General features: G+C 38.0%; 1 protein-coding gene across 2 annotated transcripts in view; it reads left to right on the top strand.

The window, feature by feature from the left end:
* LOC145988923 (sin3 histone deacetylase corepressor complex component SDS3) overlaps positions 1–25,652 on the top strand; it is a 71,655-nt gene extending 46,003 nt beyond the window's left edge. For both annotated transcript variants that reach the window (XM_083124222.1, XM_083124221.1), the window contains exons 5-8: positions 5,730–5,907; positions 8,505–8,604; positions 16,868–16,952; positions 22,714–25,652. In XM_083124222.1, coding sequence (XP_082980348.1) covers positions 5,730–5,907; positions 8,505–8,604; positions 16,868–16,952; positions 22,714–22,809 — 459 coding nt within the window. In that variant the 3' untranslated portion in view covers positions 22,810–25,652. The remainder of the gene's footprint in view (positions 1–5,729; positions 5,908–8,504; positions 8,605–16,867; positions 16,953–22,713) is intronic.
* Positions 25,653–26,668: the final 1,016 nt, after the last annotated feature.

Raw genomic sequence — 26,668 nt, 5'->3', positions numbered from 1 at the left:
CAAAGAGAACAAATAAAATAATACTTCCATAAGGGCAATACATTTCTCCTTGCCTTCTACAGCCGTCCTGGCAGTGTTGCCACACCTGATGCACATAAAAGAGCTAAATTTCACAGTAAACAGAGTATAAACTTTCGAGGAGCTAGATTTACGAAACTGGATAAAGTGACTCCTGGGTTATTTTTAGGTGTCAAATGAGTGGAGGTGTGTGTGAGGGGGCACTGTTATTACCGTTAGCTTCAACCTTTTGAGTCCCAAGGCCATTTTCACTCTTTGGTCCCAAGCCGATTTTGACCAAAATTTGAGCCGATTTTGAGCAAAATGCAGAGTTTCAATTAAATGAGTGTAGATCGGAGGCTAATTGCCCTAGAGAGATGAGTGATATACCATTGTACGTGGAATGAACCAGAGATTCAGACTATATGAAATTTATGCAAATTCGGCATATATGTGGCAGGGGGCAGGGAGCTAACTCTCAAAATTCCAAAATTTCTGAAAAAAAAGATGGCCCCCCCTCCCCCTAAGAAAAAAGTACATGACATTGTCGACATGCACATGGAAATGATCGCTGACATGTAAGAAACACACAAATATTTGCATTATTATCATATGACTAATGTAACGTGAGTTGTACCCCCAAAATGAATGGTCGGCACGCCATGGATTCAAGCTTCAAAATGCAGCAGTACCTTGAAATGAATTTAGCTCGGAGACTAGTTGCCCTGGAGATATGAACGATATACCGTTATTTTCCTGTAGTTTACGGTTATTACAAGCATAAGAAAACAGTTTTTGTTTGTGACGTTTCAGGAGAACACACGCTCCTTTCATCAGACATTCGTACCGTTGTACGAAGAATGAATCACAGATTCAGACGATATATAATTTATGCACATTCGGCGTACATGTGGAGGGGGGAAAGGCTGAAATCCCGTGAAAAATACTTTTTTTTTTTTAAAAAAAAAAGTGGTTTCTCCCCCCCCCATAGAAATTATCACTTTTCACACCACAAGAAAAACACATAGATGACAAAAAAGTCCTTGGAAGTCTGTCACTTCACTCAAAAGTTTCCTCGCACTTGGGCACAAAACGACACACACCTACGCACAACTTTCACAAACGAAAAGCTAAAACACAGTGAAAAATGAGCGCCGATTCTTGCAGCTGCTTGAAATTCTATTTTTAGACAATGCTTGGTAACCTGTGTTGCAACTTGTGGAACACTTGTGCTTAAAAACAAAGGTTTCCTTCAGCGCACCTGAAAATTCCATTCTCACAACGCAGATTCAACAACCAGTCTTCCCCCTCCCCCCACCCCCACCCCCTGCTTGTGCCCGCACGGAAAACTTTCATTTTGACATCGGATACTGATAAACAAGCTTCCTTCGAATGCAATTACCAGGGGGGAGTGAAAAGCATTGCTTTAGAACAACAAAGCCGGTCTTCTTTTGTCGGCAAAAATTTTCCCTTGAAGAAAGATGCAAAAGAGAAGTCCGTTTTCCTGCCTTTTCCCCTCCATTTCATGATGGAAAAAAAAAGTGCAAGAAACATTTCTGTTAAATACATGTTTTAGGAACAATATATATATAAAAAAAATCGAAATTTTAGCCAAAAGTAGAAAAGTTATAACGTATAAACTACAACCTTGACACAGCATCGAGATGCTTGGGACCGCGAGGGTTACATTTGGGTATCTCGATCAATACGCTTGGGACCCAAAAGGTTAAAGTGTTGGCTATTTATTCTTAGTTTTTACCGTCTAGATCCGGCGGCATCACCCATATCAATAATCCACCGATGGTCGTATGAAATTGAAAATAAAGTATTCCCGGATAACAGTATTACATCCTCTTCAGGTCACCAAAGGTGCTATAAAGAAAAGTAGCTGGGGATGTAAGAGGGGTTGGGGTGATGCAGCCAATATAACAATATCATGTCACGTGCGAAATGTATACTTAGGACAGAAGTTGTCTATGTAAGCCGTTCAGTGATGGCATCATAGTGGGGCAGGTGCCATAGTTCACAGCCAAACGAGTGCACAAAAGAGCCAGATCTGGCTCTAAAAGAGCGAAGCTGGCAACAGTGATCGGCAGCTGCCGAAGAGAGAGAAGGACAAAGGGGAATTTGTCCCTCTCCCTCTTAAATATGCTATTGTTACTTTTCTCACTTCATGGACCAGTGGCAAAACTAAAGTCTCTTGCTAATATTTTTTTTATTCCAGTTTGTCCTTCACCTTGCCAATTCCTAATTCTCTTAGAAGTATGACTGTGGTAAAAGTAAACATGTAGAAAATCTTAAGCAAAACTCACAATGTTGATGCTAAACTATCTAAAATATAGAGTAAACCTATTTCACAGTTTAGTCTGGCTGGTATCCAGATGGGACAAAACACAACAAGTCCTTTTGTTTCTGACAAAAATAAACTGTTTCAAACTGTCGCAGATTGTCTGAAGCAGAATGAAAGTAACTGTGATTGATTGATTGACTTATTGATTTGCTTTATTTTATTTCGTCTTTTGTGTCAATTTTTGCTAAGATTGAGATGAGTTGTGATATGATGAAATTGATGAATGAACACTCACAAACATCCATGCCCCTGGCATCGTACTGCGAAAGTAACTATGGTGTGGTCAGTCAACATGGTTACTGATGAGAAGATAATTTCACTGTGGACATCTTATTTGTTTGAGTTTTGATGAAAAAAAAAACAATAAATGAAGAAAGGATCAAAGGTAATTCCACAAGATTAATAATTCGTGACCATTTGCACCAATGTTGACTTACTCAGAGATCGGCAAGTAAAAGTGGATTTAACCCACCCACAGTGCAGTAATGGCTGCCATTTGCAACCAGTAATGTAGCACTTCAGAATTTCAAAAGTAAATACATAATTGTTAAAAAGGAAGTAACAGACTCAAACTATGCATATAAAAACCGAGAAATGTATAGTATGTTACAATATATATATTTTATGAGGTGTTTGCTCTGCCTATTCTGCAGTACAGAGTTTGTAAAATTGCAGGTGCAATACAAACATAAGCATGCATCCAGAAACCCGTCGTGATATAAACATTAGCTACAAAATAATTTTGAATGCCATGTAGAGATAGATGTATATATATCAAAATCTACTACAAATATAACTGTAACACTACTTACTACAATTGCAACTGCACTAATATATCAAAATTTATTCATGTAAATATGTTTTCCCCCATCTTTATTCCATGCTTGAAAAATTCTCATGCCCGTATACCAATGCCCAGGTCCCTTTACTTCCACCCATTACAAGTTTCTACCACACCACGGACTGTAGAACCACGCCTTCTCGAAAGAGGTAACCAATCACAGACTTCCATCCGTATGACATTTATGCACTTGCTTTGAGGCTAGCTACTCTCCTAGGGTTAATCCAGAGTTTCGTGACTCACTACGTACATCGCACCTTTCATGTTGGTGCAATAGAAGATGATTTTTATACTCGAGGATTACACTGACCCACGGATCTTTTTACTCCTGAGTTAGTGCAACATTGGTGCAAACGGGCATCAGTATACTTTACCAGAAGATCAATTATTCAGTGGAGGTTTTACTTGCACCAATTGAACTTAACAAATGCATCATGTCTCATCCTGCATGCAACTGACCATACCATTGCATCATTGTGTATGTGGCATATATTTTTTCAGGCCCTCCCTGATGGCATGGTGGTAACATCGTTGCCTTGTAATCAAGGGGTCCCAGGTTCAATACCCGGTGGAGGCACATGACACAGTGGTTTGTATCCCACTTTAAACTGTAGGTCTAGTCCAGATTAGCCTTTCTGTGCATAAAGTAAACAACAATTCAATAAAACAACAATATATTTTTCTACCTCCTTGACCAGCTCAAGAGAGTGGCATGTTTCATGTTCAATACTCAGCACAGCATTCTGCTAGGCTTCGACACCGAACAGCCAACACACCTCATAATAGGAGCTATTTTGTGTAGAATAGCACAACCAGAATCTTTCAATTTTTTGCCAGTTTTTGTATGAATAGTGTAATAGTATCCAATATTCAAAATAAAACATTATGTTTTTCATATTTCAGAAACAGTCCTTTTTGGTTGACTTGATCTTTTGCTTTTTTCTCATCATTGCTGGCCAGTGTCTGTAGTATTTGAGTTGATTATATTTTAATCTCATCCCATCTCACACTTTACTCACTTGTGTGTAAACTGAGAATCATCCCAGTTTTCACTTCCCTTGTCACTTCATACTTCTTCCCTCTGCCTAAACTCTCACTGTCGACTCCTCTAACATAACCACAACACACATGGGCCTCCCAGGTTGGGTAGTGGTAATGTTGACACCTTTTAATCAAGGGACCCAGGGTTTGATACCCGGTGGGTGCACAAGTGTTTTGCGTTCATCTTTAAACTGTAGGTTCAGTTCCGATTAACCTTCCTGTGAATAAAGTGGACCTAAAAAAAAAAAAAATTCAAACAAAGTAAGTAACATACAGTGTCCAACAAAATGATATGTTTATTACTTGGGAAGGAGGGTATATGGCATTGTCGGCCTCCTCGATGTCGTAGTGGTAGTGTTGTTGCCTTGTAATCAAGGTGTCCCAGGTTCGATATCCGGTTGAGGCACCTAGTAGTTCAGATCCCACTTTAAACTCTAGGTCCAGTCCCGAATAGCCCTAATGTGCATTAAGTGGACTTAAAACACCAACTCAATCAATGAAACATTGTATTGCCAGAGTGGTGGTGCTGAGGCATTTGCTGTGGAATTAAGAAGCAATGAATATGTAGTGAATACTCAAGCTAAGTTTAATGAACAACCTATCCACTGCAAACGAGTGCCAGTGTGGTCATGGGCGTTTTTTTATTTATTTTTTATTATTATATAGAAAGGTGGCCATACCATTACCATAAGTTCAGATTGCTATGTTTCGATGTTGTTAAATTTCCTGGCATCAGAACTTTGCAGACGTCACATTCTTTGTGGCCACCGCAATCGCCAGAGCTCTCTATTTGCGACTTCTTCCTTTAGAATTATCACAAAAGTAAGGTTTATACTGAGAAATCATGAACAGTTGCTGATTTGAAAGAAGCAATTCGTAGCGGAATTAATACAATACCTCAGCAGTAATTCAGCTGCACGGACAGATTCTGCAGTGCATCCGCAAAGATGGTCATTATTTGGAGGTCACCATTTTTTGGACCTAAATTTTGTTTCCTGACAATTCTCCTTTGACTTTCGTAAATGTCACAGACGTCTGTGTTCCAGGATACAATATAATATTTTCTGGCAATTAACACAACTAAATAGTTTTATTTCGTAGTTCCGTGGTAGCTCAGTCGTTACGGCATCTGACTTCCATGCAAGAGACCCAGGTTTGATCCCTGGTGGGGAAGAACCCGAATTTTTCCACCTGTTCAAACAGCTTCAGCACCCACCCAGCATCATATAAAGTGAATACCTGGAGGAAACTCTGCAGGGTGAAGGTGGCCACGGGCATGATGCATATCACATCACCCCCACCTTCGGCCGTGATCAAGAAAGTGTGAGGACCTAACTCCATACCCCCTATATGCCTTCATGGCATGGTGCAGAGCACAGGGAAATAGTTTTATTTCATTATGCACCAGATCTCACCATAATACTTTTGGTCTGGAAATGAGTCTCCAGACAACGACTGCCAGCCATTGGTAAATACATTAATAGTTTCTGTATGTTTTAGGTGAAGCCAGTGATGACCCGTAAACTGAGGCGAAGACCAAATGACCCTGTCCCGGTTCCTGAGAAGAGACGGAAGCCTCCTCCCGCTCAGCTGAACTATCTGCTGGAGGAGAGGGAGATAGAGGAGGACCTCAGGATGATCGCCAGGGGGAAGGTCATGACGCCCATCAAGAAACCAGGTAACTTCCTAATTCATTACACACGCTGCAATCTGTGAAATTTATAGCGTACCAGAGTGCAGATTTTTTCAGAAGTCATGCAACCTTAACTTTCATCAGGTAAAATATGAAAAGTAGTCTAGAAATTAATGGCTCACACCAGAGTGAAATTTATTCCAGAATACCAATTTCAGGGGAGAATAGATTATAAGAAATTATTTTATTGTCATAGTGTTGTATGCTGACTAATGTTGTTCATCAAACCTGAACGCTATTATTAGTGTGTGCCAGCCCTAATTACTGTACATTATCCATTGTAGTTCATTTGTCACACTTTTTCATGTTCTCTGCCTATCTGTGTCATCGTCCAGGATAAACGGATGTATACAATCTATTGCATTATGTAAGTTATTTATTCCTGTTGTGTTGACTTATTCGTGATTTACAAATTTTTTGTTATTGACTTATCTTGAGTTGAACCTGTACTCAACACATAAGTTGCTATTTTCAATTAGCAGCACTAGATATTTTTAAAGTAGTAACTTTATGGGCAAATTTAGAAAGCGACATTTTGGTTTGCAATGCTAGCAGTCCAGAATTGTGTCAGTTGAGTCAGGCAACATGTACGAAAGTACTGAATATACAGTAAATAATAATTTTGCCCTGAAGAGGCATTTCTGAAAGGATTACGTTTCCGTGGGCACCATTAAAATGACACCCTGTATATATATATTTATACACACACCATCAGTTTCACTTGTTATCACTTGCATTGATAGTTTTAAAGTATTTCTACAAGTTTCCATTAAAAAATTGAATGGAAATATTTGCATTACAAACTTACTAATGTATTTTGTTATTGGGTTGGGGGATCATACCTGGCAGCTACCTGGTAGAGTGGTTGCTACTTTAGTTAGGAGTTGTAGTTTGGAATCTTTTGTAAGGCATGAATTGATCGATTCATTTAGTGTATTCATCCCTTTTCTGGCACTTGTGGCTAATCATGAAGATGAGGATATGATATTATGATGAAACTGATACAGTTGGTAATGGTTTTACTACCTTCAGAGGGGGAAGTAATCTGGCTTGACTCGGGTTGTTATGTAGGGCCTCCCCGATGGTGCAGTGGTAGCGTCGTTGCCTTGTAATCTAGGGGTCCCTGGTTCAATACCCGGTAGTGGCACAGAATGGTTTGAATCCCACTTTAAACTGTAGGTTCAATCCCGATTACCCTTACTGTGCATAAAGTGGACTTAAGACACCAATTCAATCAATCAGGTTGTTATGTGATACGTTACTTTCCCTGGCAAATTGTTTGCATTACACAATCAAAAACTAACAAAACGATTCAATCGATCTAAAAGACATTGAATAACTACCATACAAAACAATGTTATATTCCTTACCATGGATATAGAGAAAGCTCAGTTCTTTTTCTCAATGATACCTAGAAGTTCAGTTAGAATAATATAAAGGACTGTTTATTTCGTGGATTAAATATATACAAAAAATACAAAAGGAATAACCCCCTCACATAAAAAATGACATGATCCAATTAATGAAATCCTCTGAGTGGTTCATTTCAGTGGCTTGAAAACATGTTTCTTTAATAATAATAATAATAATAATATCTTCCAGTAACTGAACGTTGGCTTGTCACCAAACGATTCAAGATAAATACGTTAACTGTATCTGCATTATCTTCTGCTAGCCAGAAAGCTGGCTACAGCCACTCCATACCAACGTCGAGAGATTCTGCAGGGTCTCCCCTCTTGTCCAATAAACGTTAGAATGGATCCTTTATATAGGCCCTCCGAACAATGACCAGTAAACTGGAAATTTCCACCCCTTAATGACTTGGAGGGAAAAGATTTTAAAATTAACCACCTTCCACAATCCTGCTTCTAGTCACATAGGCCAAGCATCTAGTACATTAATTTTGAAACTGCATAAAGATGGGAGTTACATTGGTATAAAATACAAAATATTAAACATGTGTAAAAACTAATAAAAAAAAGGATCATGTACTGATTCTATTATTACAAGTTACATTCACAAAGCAGATCCCCCTGGTGTTGCATAAAGCTGTGCAAACCACTCTGCAACGGAGGTCGGCTAGGTAAGGTATGAACATTGTCAGATATGTTATTTCATCAATTCATCATTCATTAGTCATTGTCGTAACTCAGTAATTCCCAAAGTGTGTCCTGCGGTGCCATGGCTTTCTTACAGGCACCACAAAATGCTCCAATATTTTCACTGAAATGACATTTACTTATTAGTCTACACGTGGCAAATTCAATCAGTGATGTGATTGTTTGAAATGTGTGCTTATTTAGTACTTTTACATGTAGAATGTTCCTGAATTTGAAATATGTGTTATTTTTTCAATTAAAGGCAAGCAAACTAACCACACTAACTGAGCTTTGCAAGTGTTAGATATGACTACTTTTTGACTTGGGAGCCATTGAAAAATCTTGAAAGACTAAGGGTGTCATGAAATGAAAAAGTTTGGAAACCCATGTCGTAACTGATAAAGGGTAGAAATAACCAAGCTTATAAATTATTTTATAAATGATAATAATGGGTTACGTACATCATATCATCTCTCTCCACAGCCCTGAGTCCCAGTTCAGCGTCGTTGAGCCAAACTTCAGAGAACAACTCGGTGCCTGACACGAGGATTGAAGACGGAAAGCTGCTGTTTGAGAAGAGGTGGTAAGTGTTACTAGTACAGCCATGAACATCTTTTTTGTTAACATTTTCTACATGTAGTAGATTCCGGTCTTTCCTTCTTCATGACCAGGTTATGAATGTTGATAAAGGTGAAGGAAATCTGCAGGATATTGTATCTACTGAAGAATCAGTAGCGTTAATGATTCAGGTGTGATCACTAGTCATTTTATAAACTGGCTCCAGGGCTGATATTTAACCGATTCGTAGGAACATGCATATTTTGCACAAGTGGTGTTTCGTATTTCCATGTTCCAAATTGAATTTTTTTATAATTAATTTCAAAGAGCCACTGCCTTCATTAGCAGAGGTTATGGCATCTGTGATTGAGATGGTAGTATGGTACTGCTTTGTTTGTTCCTGGTGGTGGTAGTTTCAACTTATCCCATCTGGTAGCAGTGGTGGATTCGATTTCACTCTGAGTTTTTGCACGTAGGAAATTACCTCTACTGCTATTGGAAGCTTTACTTTCACGAGTTTTGTTTAATTTTCATATGGTTAAGTATGTCTGACTGACCACCATGTGAAATGCAAAATTAAGTGTTGCATAAAGTGAATTCTACATTTTCAACTACACCTGTTATGAAGTGAAATTCTCTTCTGATATTACTGGGCCTCCCAGATGGCGTAGTGGTAACGTCATCGCCTTGTAATCAAGAGGTCCCGGGTTCGATACCTGGTGGAGGCACATGGCACAGTGCTTCGGATTCCACTTTAAATTGTAGGTCCAGTCCTGATTAGCCTTTGTGTGCACAAAGTGGACTTAAAACACCAAATCAACCAATCAATGAATCTTCTGATATTTCCATTTATATTGCACTTACATCTCAGCATCATGCAGATGAAAAACTACGAAAATCAGTGGTGAAGTGTCACATTTTTATATATTCATCGCAAGACTTGCCAAATGTCAGGAATATTTGTCCTATCCCATACGATGAGAATTATGAAATCTGATTAATTTGTATTCTGTGTGTAATTAAATACAACAGATTGACATGTCCAAATTACAAAGTAAACATGCTACAGTACATCATGTTATTGTATTTTATTTTCTTGTTGATATTGGTTTTGTGAATTGTCAGTTTATATAGTGTTAATAACTTTAATAACGCTGCTAATAACACTAAAAATTATATACTTGTATGAAAATACTTTGGAAATCACACCATTTAAATTGAGCAATACGAAAAAAACCAACAATTCTTATTTTTAAATTTTTTCTCCATGTTTGAAATTAAAATGCAAACACCTCAATTGTTGCATTTAAAGGTAAGCACTAATTGTTGAGAGAAAGAGAAACAAGAACATCTTTGAGACTTTCACACGGGGCTTACTTGATACTTTGAAATCTCAGTCATAACTTCTACATTGGTTTTGATAATAAAAAGCAGATTTCGTATCACTCAATATGTATTTTTCCTCTTAAAAACAAGAGTGTTGCATACTTCACAAAGCTGGAAATAGACACTTGGAAGAAGTTTAATTTTGATGTCATCACAGAAACCCTTCCGTAGTTGTAAACATAGGGGCTGAAAACAAGTCCTGTTACATGACCAGATTTTAAAGGGCAGGGTATAGTCTCTGGTCTTCCTTGTTGTAGGGTGTCTTCCGAGAACAGCCAAATGCCATCGAACGTGTATTCGCACAATTGTGCACGGAGCTGTGACGTGTTACACCATTGCATCCAATAAGAAACTTAGCAGGAGGGTTCGGTGTGGGGATGAGTATTGGGCTCTCATTTCGATGCACTAAGCTTACAAATTTCTTGTGTATTTCTAGCTGTTTCATGCTGTTGTTTGGCTTATTTCGCACAAATATGCAAATATTCCGACTTATTTTTTTTACGGCTTCTCTAAAATATTTAAAATGCAATATTTTTATTATTTTGCTTTGTCTACCGATGACCTAACGTCTCACCTCTGATAAAAATTATATCATCTTGCCTCTGATAAAAATTATACCATTGCACAGATGCTAGCAACCACTGCACTGTAGTAGGTATGCAACTGGGAATTGAGCAAGCATGGAAGAAGGAGTGTTGCTAATTGTCCTACATTGCAGAGCAAAGGATGAAAATTTGCTGCATGAAAGAGTCATGGAAGAAGAAACACGGAGAGAAATATCCTACAATCAGTATTGTCAGTATCATTACAATCTCTTTTTAAGGATTTACCGTGCTCTTCTTCATTTCTTAAACCAAACTTTGTCTTCAAGTATGCATAAAATCTGCGCAGTACTGGCCATCTGTAAATTGTGTTGCCTAGAAGTGAAATAGCTCATCTACTCCTATAAACTCTTTGAATTTTCTCAGGATTGTTGTGGAAGGTGTGACTCAAACATGAATCCCTTTATCTCTAGACGTGTTCTCTAGACTGGCAGGTACCAAGCCAAGAATATACCAATCTAACATCTCACCAATTCATGTTAAGTTCAGCAGTAACCTACAAATATATGACTTAAAGACAATGTAGTACTCCAAAAACGTTTTTGATGTCTTTGGAGTAAGTACGTGCATTATTACTGCTTCATCTAGCATGGCTGTCTTAATATTACTTAAATTTTCTTCGTAGGTCATCAATTTTTGGCTTTGACTTTGACTTGAACTTAACCATTTCCCTTTGACTGGAAACCACATATTTCCAATGACTTTCCAGTTTTTGCTATCTGCTCTAATAACGGAGTTGGTCTATGATGGACTTTTGAATCACCCTGCATACATATCAAAGGACAACTAGTATTATTTCATAGACTCAGTCTGGCACTAATTTTAGTGCCACCTTGGAATTCGGGAAGCTCCAAAACACAGTGAATGATTCCAAACCTGATCATATGGGTGAAATGCTTATTTTTAGATTTCAGCAGCCATATTGTCCATCATATTTAATGTTATGTGATAAAGTGGGTCTTTTAAATTTCTTATTTTCATAATAGACTTTTAAACTGCAACTTGCATGAAAATAAAATGCCATGAATGATAAATACTCTGTAATGTAGTAACATAGTTCAGGAATGGAAATAAATATTTGTCATGGCTGCTATTTAGATGACGTCATTACCGACGAATGAGAGCTTAGCTTAAAAACTTGTGGTCTTGAGCATTTTACATTCAGGAATGAATGTACTATGCCCTTCCCAAAGGGAATGTTCTCCACCAGAAGTGAAATATCTACAGCTTTGTCTTATGTTTCAACTGCACTACTAGGGCTGTATATCAGCTAGCAAACAACCACTACATTAAATCAAAAAACTCCCTTATGGTTAATGGTAGAGAAATGACCCAGGTACCGTTGTAAAGAAGCTACAATTACATTGTCAAAATGTTCAATAATACTTCATAATTATTAAGTAATTTACGAAAAAGACATTAAAACAGGTAATGAAAAATCTAGTTTTCTCCATTTTTGTTAATATATTTCAAACAATGTGTCCAGTACGTATAATATACTTTATTCGATAAATTGCCCAATCGATTTTCTTTCATTTGGTGCAAAAACGAAGGTTTTATCTCTATCCTGTGGGAAGTTATATGCATTTAAAGATTGCACTACAAATTCTGATGGTGGCCATATTGATGACATCATATCTCCGAAACCGACAATGGGCTTCTTTGGGACTTCTTTTGTAAGAAATACAACTCCAGTAGTACTACATGGTCCAGCAAGTGATTTTTTTTTTTTTTTTTTTTTTTTTTTTTTTTTTTTTTGTTCAGGTTTGCCTCCAGAAATGCCTAATTTGACTCCACTAGTAATCAGGTTTCTGTAATAATAACTATGTCATAGCCATTTGTAATATTGTTTACATAGAATTCTCAAGTCTTTGTGTTAAGCCCCCTTACATTTTGATGATAAACTGTTACGTTATCAGTAGTCATCATTTAGAAATAATTAGAAGTAATGACATCAACTTAAGTTAGATACATCTTCAAGTGTTCTTATAATGCAAGGCGTATTCGGAAAGTAAGTACCGAAAGGGTGTAAAAAATAAAGTAAAATAGTTTCGTACTTTTTTTATATTTGCATTGCATTCTACAGACCTTAAACTACTTTTCTACGTAGTTTCCACCATTGTTCAAGCATTTGTTGTAGCGTGGCACTAGTTTTTGTATCCCATCATCATAGAATGTTCCCGCCTGTGACGAAAACCATACATGCACGTCGTCATCCTTGTCGAAACACTGACCAGCAAGAAACTTCTTCAGATGAAGAAAGAGATGGTAGTCACATGGTGCCAAGTCAGGGCTGTTGGCGGATGAACAAATTGTTCCCAGGCGAATAACGTGATGAAATTTTGAGTTTGTTGGACCGTATGCGGACGAGCATTGTCGTGAAGCAACACAATGCCTTCGCTAAGCATTCCGCGTTTTGAATTGCACGAGGCAGCCGGATTAATGTGTCACAGCAGGCATCTTTGTTGGGGGTCTGTCCTCTAGGCAAGAATTCAACCATTCTTGCATTGAGAAAACAAATCACAGACCGGACTTCACAGTCAGCGGGCCGATTGATTTTCTTGAACATTTCAAACCTTCAGAAAACTACGAAGAAAAAGCATGACCTGCTCTCACGCGTGCCTGTGGCTAACTAACGGATGAAGGACCAGATGGGAACAAGTCTACTTGAGATAAGAAACGGTGCATGATATCTCAACTCTAGAGAGATTTTGCACCAAAGTGACAAGCAGCCTGCAACACATGTCACTTCAGTGTGAACTCCCCACTCCCCAAGTAGGCCAGTCTAGAAACCTACATGCATCATTTAATGGAAAGTCACTTGGTACACTTTGGCCCTCAAAGAGTGGCTGTAACAAGGGGTTTAGTTTAATTTACTGACAAGGATACGAGTTCAGGGTGCATCCACATACCAAGTGGCTCACAGGCCATAACACTGCCTCTCTTCCAAGTAGACACAAAATTAACATTTAAGAAAAGATGTGGTAACCAATAGTCAACATAAAGCCCAGAATTCTTTCATTAGGGGAATGGAGATATTCATTAGAGATAAAGTGCTTAAAAATTGAAACCATGAACAGGCTTGGGTAGAGTATTATGCTCAGTTTTGTGGCTGAGCTTAAGTGGTCAACTTGCTACTAAAGGTTCGTGATTGAATTCCTGGTCTGTTTCTTTGTGAGTGTCTCTTCATCAGTTTCATCTAATCAACATTTATCCTTATCATGATTAGCCACAAGTAGCAGAAAAATACAGTTGTGAGAAAATATCAATTTGCAAACATGCCCATCAGATGTTTCGCTTCGCACAGCAGTATTTTGGTGATAAAAAGTTTAGTAAACTTGGGTAGATGAAAATTAAGTCACACAGGTAAAGATTCTTAACAAAAACACTAACTAAATATACAGAAATAATTCATATACTTATCATTCTGCTACATGTCTCCAATGGGAAGGATACACTGGTTTCCATCTTTGTCAGACACTCCTCCTGTTCTCTCTTAAGCTGTAAAGAGGAGAAACACTCCTGCAATGTTGCACAGATTTGTAGCATTAAAGAGTAGCAGAATTATCAAAATACATTTGTAACACTTGGTAGGACAGCCATACGCTTACTTACATATATATCTAACACTTAAATCTTACACTCTGTCCCAGGAATGTTTGAAGCGAGTGAACGAAAACAAATCTGTGTAGAGGTGGTGGCTCGAGAGGCCTCGACCAATGAACTTGTGAGAGGGGAAGCGATTGCAGCAATGCACACTGCTTTGCTCCGCCCACTTGCTTTCTCCCCTTCTCTTCTGTTAAGCACAACCTTACTCCACAGATTCTAGAGACAGGGTATGGTATTAATATCATTTAAGGTATGGTAACTTATTGTATGAATTATGAACTCATATCCTTGTCAGTAAATTAAACTAAACCCCTTGTTACAGCCACTCTTTGAGGGCCAAAGTGTACCAAGGGACTTTCCATTAAATGATGCATGATAACCATCACTTATGTAGGTTTCTAGACTGGCCTACTTGTGGAGTGGTTAGCAGAGCATGCACGCCATGGCACCAAGAGTCCCAGGTTCAAATCCTGGTCTGGACATCGGTGTTCTTTGTGAGCGTCCCTTCTTCAGTTTCATCATTTTGTCGCTAATCCTCATCTCTTCGATTAGCCAAAAGTGACAGAAAAGCAAAGAAAAATAAAAACAAATCAATTAATCATAGAATGGTCTACTTCTTTCTTTCTAGTGTCTTGCCGATTGTCCTCTTGATGCTGGGTCAACACAATACTTAGAGGCTTCTACCAAGAATTTAACCCAACACATGTGTAAAAAAGGTAAAAGGTAAAGTGTTCCCCTGTGCATAGCACCACGCCATGAAGGCGTATAGGGGGTGTGGGAGTAACGCCCCACACTTTCTTGATCCGGTCGTGAGTGGGGGTGATGTGATCAGCATCACGCCCCTGACCGCCTTTACCCCCCAGGGTTTCCCCCAGGTACCCATGTTATTCGATGCTGGGTAGGCGCCGGGGCCGCTTCCACCGTTAGAAAAGTTCCCGGATTTGAACCGGCCGGGGATCGAACCCGGGACCTTGAGCATGGTAGTCAGACGCGTTACCGACTGAGCCACCGCGGCCATTTGTACCAACACATGTGTACAAATTATAATTGTCCAGCTTAAAAAGGCATATGAATACATTCAATATTTCACCTTTGCCATCATGATTAGCCAAAAAGTGAAAATATGGAAATGCAAAATAACAAATACTTAAAAATAGTGATAATAATTGTTTTACTTCGCTTTGTACCCAGCTAAGCCAATAAGGTCTAGATCCACAGTTTAAAGTTAGTTCTAAACCACCGTGTAATTTGTCTACACCATTTTGAACCCGACACCCCTTGATCACAAAACACTGCATGGTCCGGATGCCCTAAAATGATAAGGATATGTGTTCATAACCTAGGTGTTAGCAAAACTTTAAAAATAAATGCATCATGTAGTACTACATCTTCAGCTGAAATGAAAAGAAAAAAAAGAAATAAGCATTAGAATTATTGCTTTTAATTTTTAATATAAATCTAGTTTGTTTCCTTTATTAAAAATCAAGAGTCAACCTAAAATTTGACATGTACATAAAATTGTATAAATATTAGACTACTTAGTGTCAAAAGTTTCACATTTCATCTGGATTTGCTTGCCAATGTTCGAGAGTATTGGTGGGTGTGGGATATAGACAAAGTAGTGTCACATTTGAATTTTTTCAGAATTGTAGAGAAATATATAAGTACTGTACTTCACTCTTTGTGTTACTAAACAAGAAGGAATATTGGAGAAAATCAGAAAGATAGAATGGAATAATGTATTAAATTTTGAATTTTAACTTTGAAAGAGAAAAGCAAAATTTCAAGACAATCTTCTTTAACAGATGTACATTGTCACCAAATCTAATACTCTCTTCTCAAACTAAAATCTTATGTGGAAAGTTGCAAGTTCATAATTTTTATTACGGTTTTCACCTGTTTTTCCACACAAATACTGGTACAGTGCTGTATGTCCAAAAAGTACATTTTCTGGGGCCCAATCCGGAACTAATGCTGAGAAATGAGAAATTGTTAAAAACATACAACAGTGACAACACAGGATTGATTGATTTGGTGTTTTAAGTCCACTTTATGCACAGTAAGGCTAATTGGGACTGGACCTACAGTTTAAAGTGGGATCCGAACCACTATGTGCCTCCACTGGGTATCAAATCTGGGACCCCTTGAAAAAGTGTGTGTGTGTGTGTGTACAAAGTCATTTGTATATTTATTCTTGTGTTCTTTGTGTAAGTGAAAATGTCCACGTTTGGAGGTGGCCATGCCACAGCTCATGTCCTTTGTTGAATAAATGTGTTGTTTAAATGTGATCGACATGATATCGTTGAAGTGAACTAGAAGTCTACTAAAGCCTCCTCTACCTACCGTTTTTAGATTTTAGACTAAAGTTCGTCTGTTAGTTAACAGGTCTCCCAAGGGATACCTGTTCTTGTCCACGGAACACCACACATAGCATAGGGTCTACGTGTGGCAGCGTAAAGCGTTGCTCTCTCTTACTTTTTGAATAAGTGTTGTTGTTGTTTTTTACATAATCTTAATAGCAATACATACATATACCATATTCATTTAAAGTAAAGTACACCCCCTTATACTACCTTATTGTAACTTCTGTAGAACACAAGATCAGTAGCAGCTGAATTTCAGCACTGCATAAAGAAATTGCTTACAATTCAGTTAAAAATGTTTTGTTTCATTTTGAATTGATACTTGCAGGTTCCACAGAGGTCAGCCAGTGTATGTGGAGGGGAAGGACACCTCACGGTATGCAGCTGTTATTTCAGCAATTGGAGCAGAGGCAGTAAGTATTGGATGCAAAATGCTGAAATGTTATTGCTTTGCATGCTGTTTTCTACTACACAGGGACCGCAATGTTTTCATTGTACAAAATGCCTCAGATGTTCAACTTTTAAACATTGAGCTTGAGTGATCTTGTTGCCCAACTAACATCCTACCCAAGTTCTTGCCAAGCATATTGGTTGATATCCATCATATTTTGTCCTGCACTGTGGCCGTACAGTCTAAGCCATCATGATTTGGGCTTCGGGTATGGGACACACCCAGGTTCGAGAACCATAACAATTTTTCTCCTGGGATTTCGACCTTTGTATGGGACTGGTAGCCACCCACCATCGCAAGAAAATTGGGGAGCTATGAATGAGTAGCTTAACCCGGTCATGGAAACCTACAAAAACGACAGCATTCATAGTGCTGACTGCACCTCACTCCATAACTGGTTGGATGGTCTCGCATCTCGGCAGGTGGCAGTGGTAGGTAGGCCCTGGCCCTTGTGAGCTATTGCTCTGCAGGTTATTTATTTATTTTTATCCATGAGATTTTATTGTGGTCTTTGAGCCTCCACAGTTGGGGTGACCAAATGCATCCTGATTCGAATCCAGATTTTGTTTCTGTATTTGAGTTCTCAGATCCAAGAATCAGGTTCCAGTTCTGGTACATGTAATGGGTAAGCATTCACTTTTTTCATCTTCCATTTACACAATATTAACCCTGAGCTATTTTTAGGAGATCAACATTAAATAAACAGGACTACAGTTTTATAACTAAAAGTTCTCAGTAATGTGTATATCAGAGTTTTCCAAACTCCTGAGAGATGGAGCTACTTCTCACATTTGAAAATTCATGGTGAGCTACCAAGGGCAGGTTGAATTTATGACAATTTGTTGGTTTATAAAAACTTAAACACATAATGAAATTACCCTTTTTAATCGACAGACAGAAGAGGCAATAAAAAAGTATGTTGTATTAAACTTCTAACATAATTTTTAACATGTTAACTGCCGTGTGAGTTGTATTTAAACCAGGGGTCTCAGGAAGTGTATTTGACTCACATGTCTCTTTAGCTTGGGAGCCTCATGGGGCACAGGCAACTCATGCTACCATGTTATAACAAGCTACGTGATGAGTGGCCTCATGGACAATTCTGGAAAATCTTATTTTGTGATGTTGGTATTGTTACAGTTAAAACAAACAATTTAAAAAGTATGGATCAAATGAATAGATGACTTTAAATTTCACTTAATTCTGACAAGTAAAAAATAAAAATTCACTCGTGAACTGTTTCCAAGTTTTTCCGATCATGCATTTGGCCTTGAATTTTTACTGGTCAGCTCCTCGAGTGATTTTGGTACAATAGTATACGGCAGAGTCATTTTGTAATTAACAAAAGGTTCAATACTCAATAAAAAAAGCAATAAATATGCTGTGAACCAAATATAACTCACATGGCATGTAGTGTAATTAATAATTGATTGATTCTATTGCCACATGAGTAGCATATTGTGAGTTCTGAATGGTTGTGATTAAAAATAACATCCTTATATCTATATGGAGATCAATATTCGTAAAGAAAAGTATTTTTTCAGCTTCACATATCTACTTCACACACACAGAGGCTTTATTTATTACCTCAGCATGCCAAGCAGAATGCGATTCACAAGCCTCTCTTGATACAAAGCTGTGTTACGTAGATTATCCAAATTGCATACAATGGCAATATTAGATTTTTGTGATTCAATAAGCAATTTATACGTAAAATAGGGATGGCCTCTTTTCTTCGAAAAATTGAAAATCTAAAAATATTTTTTTAAAAGTTTTTCGAAAAACTTAAAATGATTTTGTATAAATACGAAAGTTAATTAAATTACAAATACGTTATTATACTAAGGTGCAACCTATCTTGACAGTGACGTCGTAACAGCATTACAAACCTACAGCGTTCGTACTTTCAGTTTGCACTCGTGAAAAAAGAAAAATAAGGGAATGAAATTCAATAGATTAAGATACATGGGAAGGAATTTCAAAATGTCATAATGAGAGGATTCTTGCAGAATATAATAACGTATAATAAATAACCATTAAAATGAGCATGAAACATAAACATAATAAACTGTACGAAACTGATTTGGATTCAGATAATGAATGCGGGATGGCAACGTGCCAAGGAGCACAAAAATATAGTTCCTTACTTGAAGCACGTTGCATTGCATACAGTACATGGAAATGTATTACAGATGCTAGATTCTGAAAAACCTGTTGAAATGAAGAGTATCCGGTACAAGCTAAAAAAAAATATGCGTGGGTTCGTTGACCCGAAACTCGGAGGTGGTTGCAGGGCAAAGTGAGGTTAAGGGCGAATCTATCTTTGTCTGCTGGTTATCACGCATCCTCAGCAAGTGAGATCTGGACAGGGGTTACTTTAAATCACTTTGTAGAGGGAAAACTTTGAATAGTCATGTTGGAGGGGGGACGTATAAACGTATTCGTATTTGCTACGTACTTGTGTTAAAACAACGAGTTCAGTTGTCACAAAAACGTTTAAGGGCAGGGCAATGGGAAAACTAAATTTCCAACAGTGGGAAAAGTGATTGATTGAGATCTTGATCCATAAGCATATCAACATTGAGGTGTATTTTGTACAACCTGGGTTTGTATTAAGATAAGGAAGCATTCGTAGACGACATTGTTGCTTGGCTTCACCAATATCTGCGCCAATAAAGCGATATCGGATCACTGTGAAAAAAAAAATCTTCATTACATGTATGAGACATGAGTTAATGTCGGCCTTCAGCAATTCTGTAAACATAGCCTGGGAGGGCACAACAGTTGTTTCACATTGCAAGGATGTAATTAGAGGGGGGGCAGAGATTCGGACCTCCCTCGAAAGACTTAGCACATATTAAAATTAAATATTCAAAATATAACTATTTAGCATTTGTTATAAATCGATGGTTATACCTCGCTGAAGTTATTGAAAGGCAAGGAATTTGGCTCATACGGCTTCCACAGATTTATGCACATTACTACTTATGATGATGATAATGCATGAAATATTAATCACCAATTTCACTTTTCGTCAATTCCAATAGGCAATTAAAAGTGATCACAGTATAATTATTTTTCCCTAATACAATATGATCTAAGACCTTTTGTTGTTATTCAATAAATATTCAATTCTACGCGTATGTCTATTTGACATTAATTTCCTTGCCAAGGCTTTTGCTTTTCCACAAATTTTGACGATCTTATCTACACGTAAGTTACATAATGAATGGATTTTCTTATTCTATTCTTTTACCATATTTACCTATTCATGTAATAACAACAATGCAATATTAATTAATTTACATATTCAATTAATGTTATTTTAATTCAATATAATTATTCTAATTATATTATTATTATTGAGACACTTGGTCAGACCCTCCCCGAAATGTATTTTTAGATACGTGCCTGGTATGCTTTCCATCTAGGCTCAGAGTTCAGCCTTAGGCGAAAAAAGGAAGGTTCATTGTTGTGTATTTAGGAAGCAAAGATGGTTTTGTGGAAAGTGTTTGTTTGTTGTTTCGTTCGAGAAAAGGCGTTGAGGCAGCATTCTGAGACGTGGTTCGTCGATATTCTACCCAAACTGCAACCAAATAGCGTAATTGTCATGGATAATGGATAAACCTATCATTCTGTTCGCAATGACAATGTACCAAACAATGCTTCGAGAAAAAAATACACGAAGACTGGCTTTCGTGGAAGACTGGTAAAAACAAAGTTTACTTTATATTAGTGCTTCGTTTAATACACATATTCAAAACATTAAAAGTCCTTTTGTTTCTCAGTCCAAATATATTTTTAACTTTGTAATTTGTTTATCTTTTCGTGTTCGTACGAGTTCGTTAGCAAGTTCGTACGAGTTTGGTAAGTCTCACAGTCCACCAAAATTTATATTTATAGTACTGACAGTTGATAAACTGACATGACTGATGCATGCCCTTGTTTCATTTTGCTGATGATTATCCCTGAAATTCTTTACGTGTGTTGGTATGCATGTCAAACTCAAGGTTTAGTTGTGTGTGAGACTGACAATGTTACTGCAGCTTGACTGAGATATGAATACCCCTGTGGCACTGCAGTCGAATTTACAACCATAAGGTGGCAGAGGGAACATGGAATGTGATCATCTGCTTCCAATGTTGCATTGACAAATTGCACAGCACTGTCAAAAGACACAAGAGAAGGTGAAGCGAGAGGAGAAAACTAATAACTGCAATTGTGAGTTTGCTCATTGGTTCATTAGGTGCTTTCCATGTCCCTAAATGTTCAAAACAGTTACTTCTTATGATCATGCTGTTCCCGACAGCAAACTGGCAAAGTTAGTTCCCATTCTCATTGCTCTCCTCATGGAGAATATGCCAGCCTGCAACATCCGACTCATATTCATCCTTTCCTACCTGAACATTAGTCACCCAATATGATTAGCATTTCATAGTTCTGGATCTTTCTACGTGTTCATTCTAAATTATCATAGCACAGAACTCTTGTTTCTCTATCTTGTGGCACTGGAAAACCCTTTCCTATCCGTACTCAACGGGTAACCAGCCGGACCGACAGCTAAAGGTTTGCTTAGACAATCAAAATACTTAATAATTGTTATTTAATCACTCAGTTCACTTTTGACATGCACCTACTGACTTGTGTGCAAAGGGCCTAAGGTTGATAGCAGTTTGGATCTCTCTCCTTAATCAGACTTCTCAGTTTTATTATTATTATTTTTTTCAAGGCGAGGAGTCACTACACCTTAATTTACAGTATCTCCTATGCATGTAAAAAACAGATGAATTTTACTTTCATCAGTTCGTGTTCAATCCCCAGGTACATAAGGCAAGATACAACAATGTGGTTTCCAAACGACACACTTACAACACATTATTTTAATCGTCTACTATTCAGATAAACCAACACATTTATACACGTGGCCAACGATTCATTTAAATCCAGTATTCTTAAATGTATCAAAATGAATTATTAACACTTATAATTTGTCACATCTAGTGTCTATAATCGACATTCTAGCTTATTGCCTTTTTTAAGGGTTCAACATAAAGATGGGTAGCTAAGCATGCACTCTTACAATTTTGTTATTTAGTTGAAACTCTAGTACTTACTGGCGAGGTCGTTACAACTTCTAGGACACAATTCTGGAACAGTACTAATGCAAATTGAGTATTTTGTACTTGTCAGGTTGCGCAGATTTCAAGAATTGTTGGTTAGATTGATTGATTAATTTGGTTCATTTTGTTAGTACTGTATTTCTGCCACTTATACTGGTCATGCACCGTGGCCGTGCCATCTGGGGCATCATTCTTTGGGCTCTGGCTACAGGATGCATGCAGGCTCGAGTCTCCAGGAGGAAGCATAACAACTTTTCTTCTGAGATTTCAGCCTGTGTATGGGACCAATAGTCACCCACTATCGTGAGGAAATTGGGGGCTTCGAATGAGTAGCGTAACCTGGTCATGGAAACCTACGACAACGACTGAGGGTTCATTGTGCTGATCGCACGTCACCCTGAAACTGGTAGGGTGATCTCCCACTTCAGGTGCGAGTGAGGCTGCCAGTTGGTAGGTAGACTTGGGCCCATTGAGGGCTGTTGTGCCACAAATTATTATTATTAGTAGTATCAATACTGGCTTATCTTAATTAACATACATGAAATGTTATCGTAACCTGTGGTTGCTTGACTATACTTTATTTTTCACTACAACTACTTTCAGATCTGGGTGAAGAAGGCATCAGATGGGATCAAACAGAGGATTCCACTGTCTCTACTGTGTAGAGGGAAGTATTCAATCAGACGAAGAGCTTCCTAGAAGTGGGATGGACTTGTAAAGCATTGTCTGCTGCATTCAAGAACACTTTCATTAGTGCATAAATTAATTTTGTGAAGAATTCATCAGGAGTGAGCAGCAATAACTGCATGTTTGTTTCTCTCAGTGTCGTAGGTGGTGAATCCATGCTTGGTTTTGTTGTTCTGAAACCTTCTATGGCTGAACTTGGAGTGGTTAACTCCATGCATTTGGAACAAGACAAGTTGATGGAGTACCGGAAGGAGAAGTACGAGGGATGATCGGAAGAAGAATATAAAGCCTGTAATTTCCAGTAGGTATTAGAAAAATGCAAACGGACTCACGTGAAAGGATACTTCATACACTTCTTCTCAACATAGTCTCCTCCCCAGTTCAGGCATTTATCCCAGCGCTACACAAGGTTCATGATGCCTGTCTCATAGAACTCGGGTGTCCTGTTGTCGGAACCCAACCTTTACTTCATGCTTGACAACATCATCCGAGTGAAACCAGCGTCCTCTGAGATGCTTCTTGAAAGGAGCAAAGACCTGGTAATCGCTTGGAACAAGGTCTGGGAAGTATGCTGGATGTGCCACCCAAATCCTGCAAAGTCCTGGACGTAAAGGTTGGACTCCGACAACAGGACCCCGAGTTATGTGAAACAGACATGATGAACCTTGTGAAGTTCCGGGATAAATGCCTGAACCAGGAAAGAGACTGTTGAGAAGTAGTGTATGAAGCATCCTTTCGTGTGAGTCAGTTTGTATTCGTCTAATAAATACCTACTGGAATTTGTATTATTTTTTTATGATCATCCCTCATAGTACTCATTTCCTTTCTTTGTGATATTTGGTTCAGAACTGAAACCAAAAGAAATAATGAAGTATGAAGTTCATTGATCTCAATTTTTTTTTGTTAGGAATTGAATAGTATTTCCAGTTTCCAGATGCACTCTAATATCAGGGATATTGTGAAATACACGGCACTAAAAACGTGAAATGTCACAAACTCAGTGTTGGCATTTTCAGCATCTTACATCACAATACAGGGTTATTCAAAAGTCTCTTGACATTTTAATCAAAAAGCATTTCATTCAGAAAATTTACAGTACTGCTGAAATGTACTCTAGAATAGAAGAAAAACTCAGTACATTTCAATGTGGTGGCCCTGTAAATCTAGGCATAGCATTAATCTCTCTTGTGTAGACTGGAAAACATGTTCCAACATAGCTGGCGTGATCTGCCCCATTGCTGCAGTAATTCCCTGTGTCAGTTGCTCTATGGTGTTGATCTCTCCTTGGTACAGCCTAGACTTAATGAAACCTCAGACAAGGGAGCCTTGGAGAGTCAGGTCTGAGAGCGACCCACCCAAAGTCTTGATGAGCCATGGCCGATCTACCAATCGGGGAAGGTGTCAGTGATGTAGTCCCGAATGATTCTGGCAAAATGGGATCATGCACCATCTTCCTCGAAAACAACAGTGTATTTTATCCCACCCTGAACACCATTCATTAGTGATATGAGGAAAATGTTAAGAGACTTTTGAATCACCCTGTATTATCCAGTCCATTCACCAGTTACATGCTGTATCCAGGAAATTTGTGAAACTTTAGAAACTTTTAATTACATAACGCTTGTTGTTCCTCTGTGCAGTTCACGCCATTGAGAGTCATGTCGCTTGGAAGCTGTACCCTGCAAAGCAAAGTTCAAAGGGTAGCCTCAATTTTCACACATGTTTCGCTTATGTTATATTACCTGCAGTCTTTATATTACGGGCGGAACAGATTAATCAGCACTCTATTGGTTTCAGCCGATATAGGCATATTGGTTTGTTGGTAAAATTACCGATTATTTTACTGATCCGATATATCTACAAATATCTTATAATTTGGTGCTTCCATTTGGTTATAATTTTTATGGATAATCTCCATAAGTCTAAATATTCAACTTCTTTTGCATTGCAGTCACCTTGAAACATGCATTTATTAAGGAGGTTAGTGAACTATTCAGGTTCTTCAAGAACCATTTGGAATTTTATATCGGATCGATAGAATATCTGTTATCGCTATTGTTAAATTTTATATCAGAACTTTATCAGTATCGGCAAAAAATTCATGTCAGCCCATCACTAGTTCATACATTCAGCACTATCTATGGCAAAACTGAAATTAACCTTCTACAAACTCTACAGCTATTAATGCAATAATGAAAGCATGGGTTCCGTGTGACACAAACTTCTACACATTCTATGAGCAAGCTGGTGGTGAAAGATACTAGTAACAATGCTCATGTAACAGCCAATGACCCTGTTAACATTTGGTTCAGTCAGTGACAACTCTGGTGGGTGATTTGCAGACTTCAACATGCCTCTATAAACATATCAACCGTCATGGTTGCAAAGAACACAGAGCTGAGTTTAGTATTTTCAAGGTTTTAGTGCTTGACATTTCAAGTTCATGTACAATAAAAAAGTGGAGCATCTGTTATCACATGACTTTCTTCTCCATGTTTTATTTCTTGGATTGACCATTATAATTGAAGAAATTCAAAACTTTTGTTCTTATATTTTTAAAGAAAATGTATGCAATGAAGAACATTTTATTTGTGGACTATTTCCATTCTATGACATTTGCATTTCTTGTTACAAAATACATCGTTAATTCGATTTGAAAGTGAATTATTTTGTTATATCAATGTATGTTTCATATTATATATGTATTAAAGAGAAGACATTGAAAAGAGAGAAAGTGCAGTTTGTTGATGCAGAAAAAGAATTGAAAAATGTGTGAATGAAACCAAGAATGTATGTTTAAAATAATGCATAAAAATGAGAGAAATTGTACTTTTGTTAAGGAAAATAAAAAATCAAAACTTGAACTTGTTTGGCAATAGTATAATTTAATTAGAGGAAAAGCCAAACAGTGAAATTTGAAAGTACATAGATAAAGTATTTTTTTATTATTATTATTGTAATGTACAAGGAGAGGCCAGTCATGATTAAATTGTTAATGATACGCGTATTAGGATGTGTGTTTGCAAACTTATATGTAGCATATTTTAAACCACATTGTGTATCATTTAATGCACTAAGATGATGCCTCTGAACTACTGACATCGCTTGTGCACATACTAGTCACATCTCTGATGTACAGTCACCAGTAATTAAAATGGGACACCTATATCCTGAAATACTTGCGTCCCTGCAAGGTGTTATGTGTGTTGCCTAGCTGTACGGCAGTTGTAGAAGTTTCCATTGAAAATTTGCTATTAAATTCCACTTATTGACATAGAGTTAGGCAACACACATAATGCCTTGCAGGGAAGCAAGCATTTCAGGATCTAGGTGTCCCATTTTTATTGCTGGTGACTGTACACCATGCATAGATTGGGTGATACATATCCTCATGCATGTTGTCAGTTTAACAGTGTTAAGTGTTTTCAATGTATTTTTGGCAATTTTGGTACATCACGCTCTTCAGATACAAGGTGGTATCAAAAAGTACAAAATAAAAAAAAGCAGACAAACCTGAAACCATCGGCGCCATCATCTCTCATGCGTCAGTCAGCCGGTCCAGCCAGGGCGGACCTCTTCCAGGGACCATACCAGGTGGGGAGTTTGTCTGAGGCAGAACATCTGTCAAGGGATAATGCAGGTGTCCTAAGGGTGGGTCACTGAGGTCAGAAACCTCAGGTGGAGCGAAAGGGCAAAAGCCGCTCCAAGTATGCATGGGACCTGCGTAAGCCGGCCTATCGATCATCCCCGTCTGGAGACGGGAGATGACAGATAAGTTATTACAGAGATAACCTACTCGTGACCGCCAAGCATTCATAGCAACTCGCCTTTTTGATTTTTCGATGTCTGCTCTTCTTATCGTGGATTGCTC

Source organism: Lepisma saccharinum, chromosome 6, assembly GCF_977018435.1.
Source record: "Lepisma saccharinum chromosome 6, izLepSacc3.1, whole genome shotgun sequence".
Lineage (NCBI taxonomy): Eukaryota > Metazoa > Arthropoda > Insecta > Zygentoma > Lepismatidae > Lepisma > Lepisma saccharinum.
The sequence above is the reverse complement of the archived record's forward strand: the minus strand, read 5'-3'. Positions and strand labels throughout refer to the sequence as shown.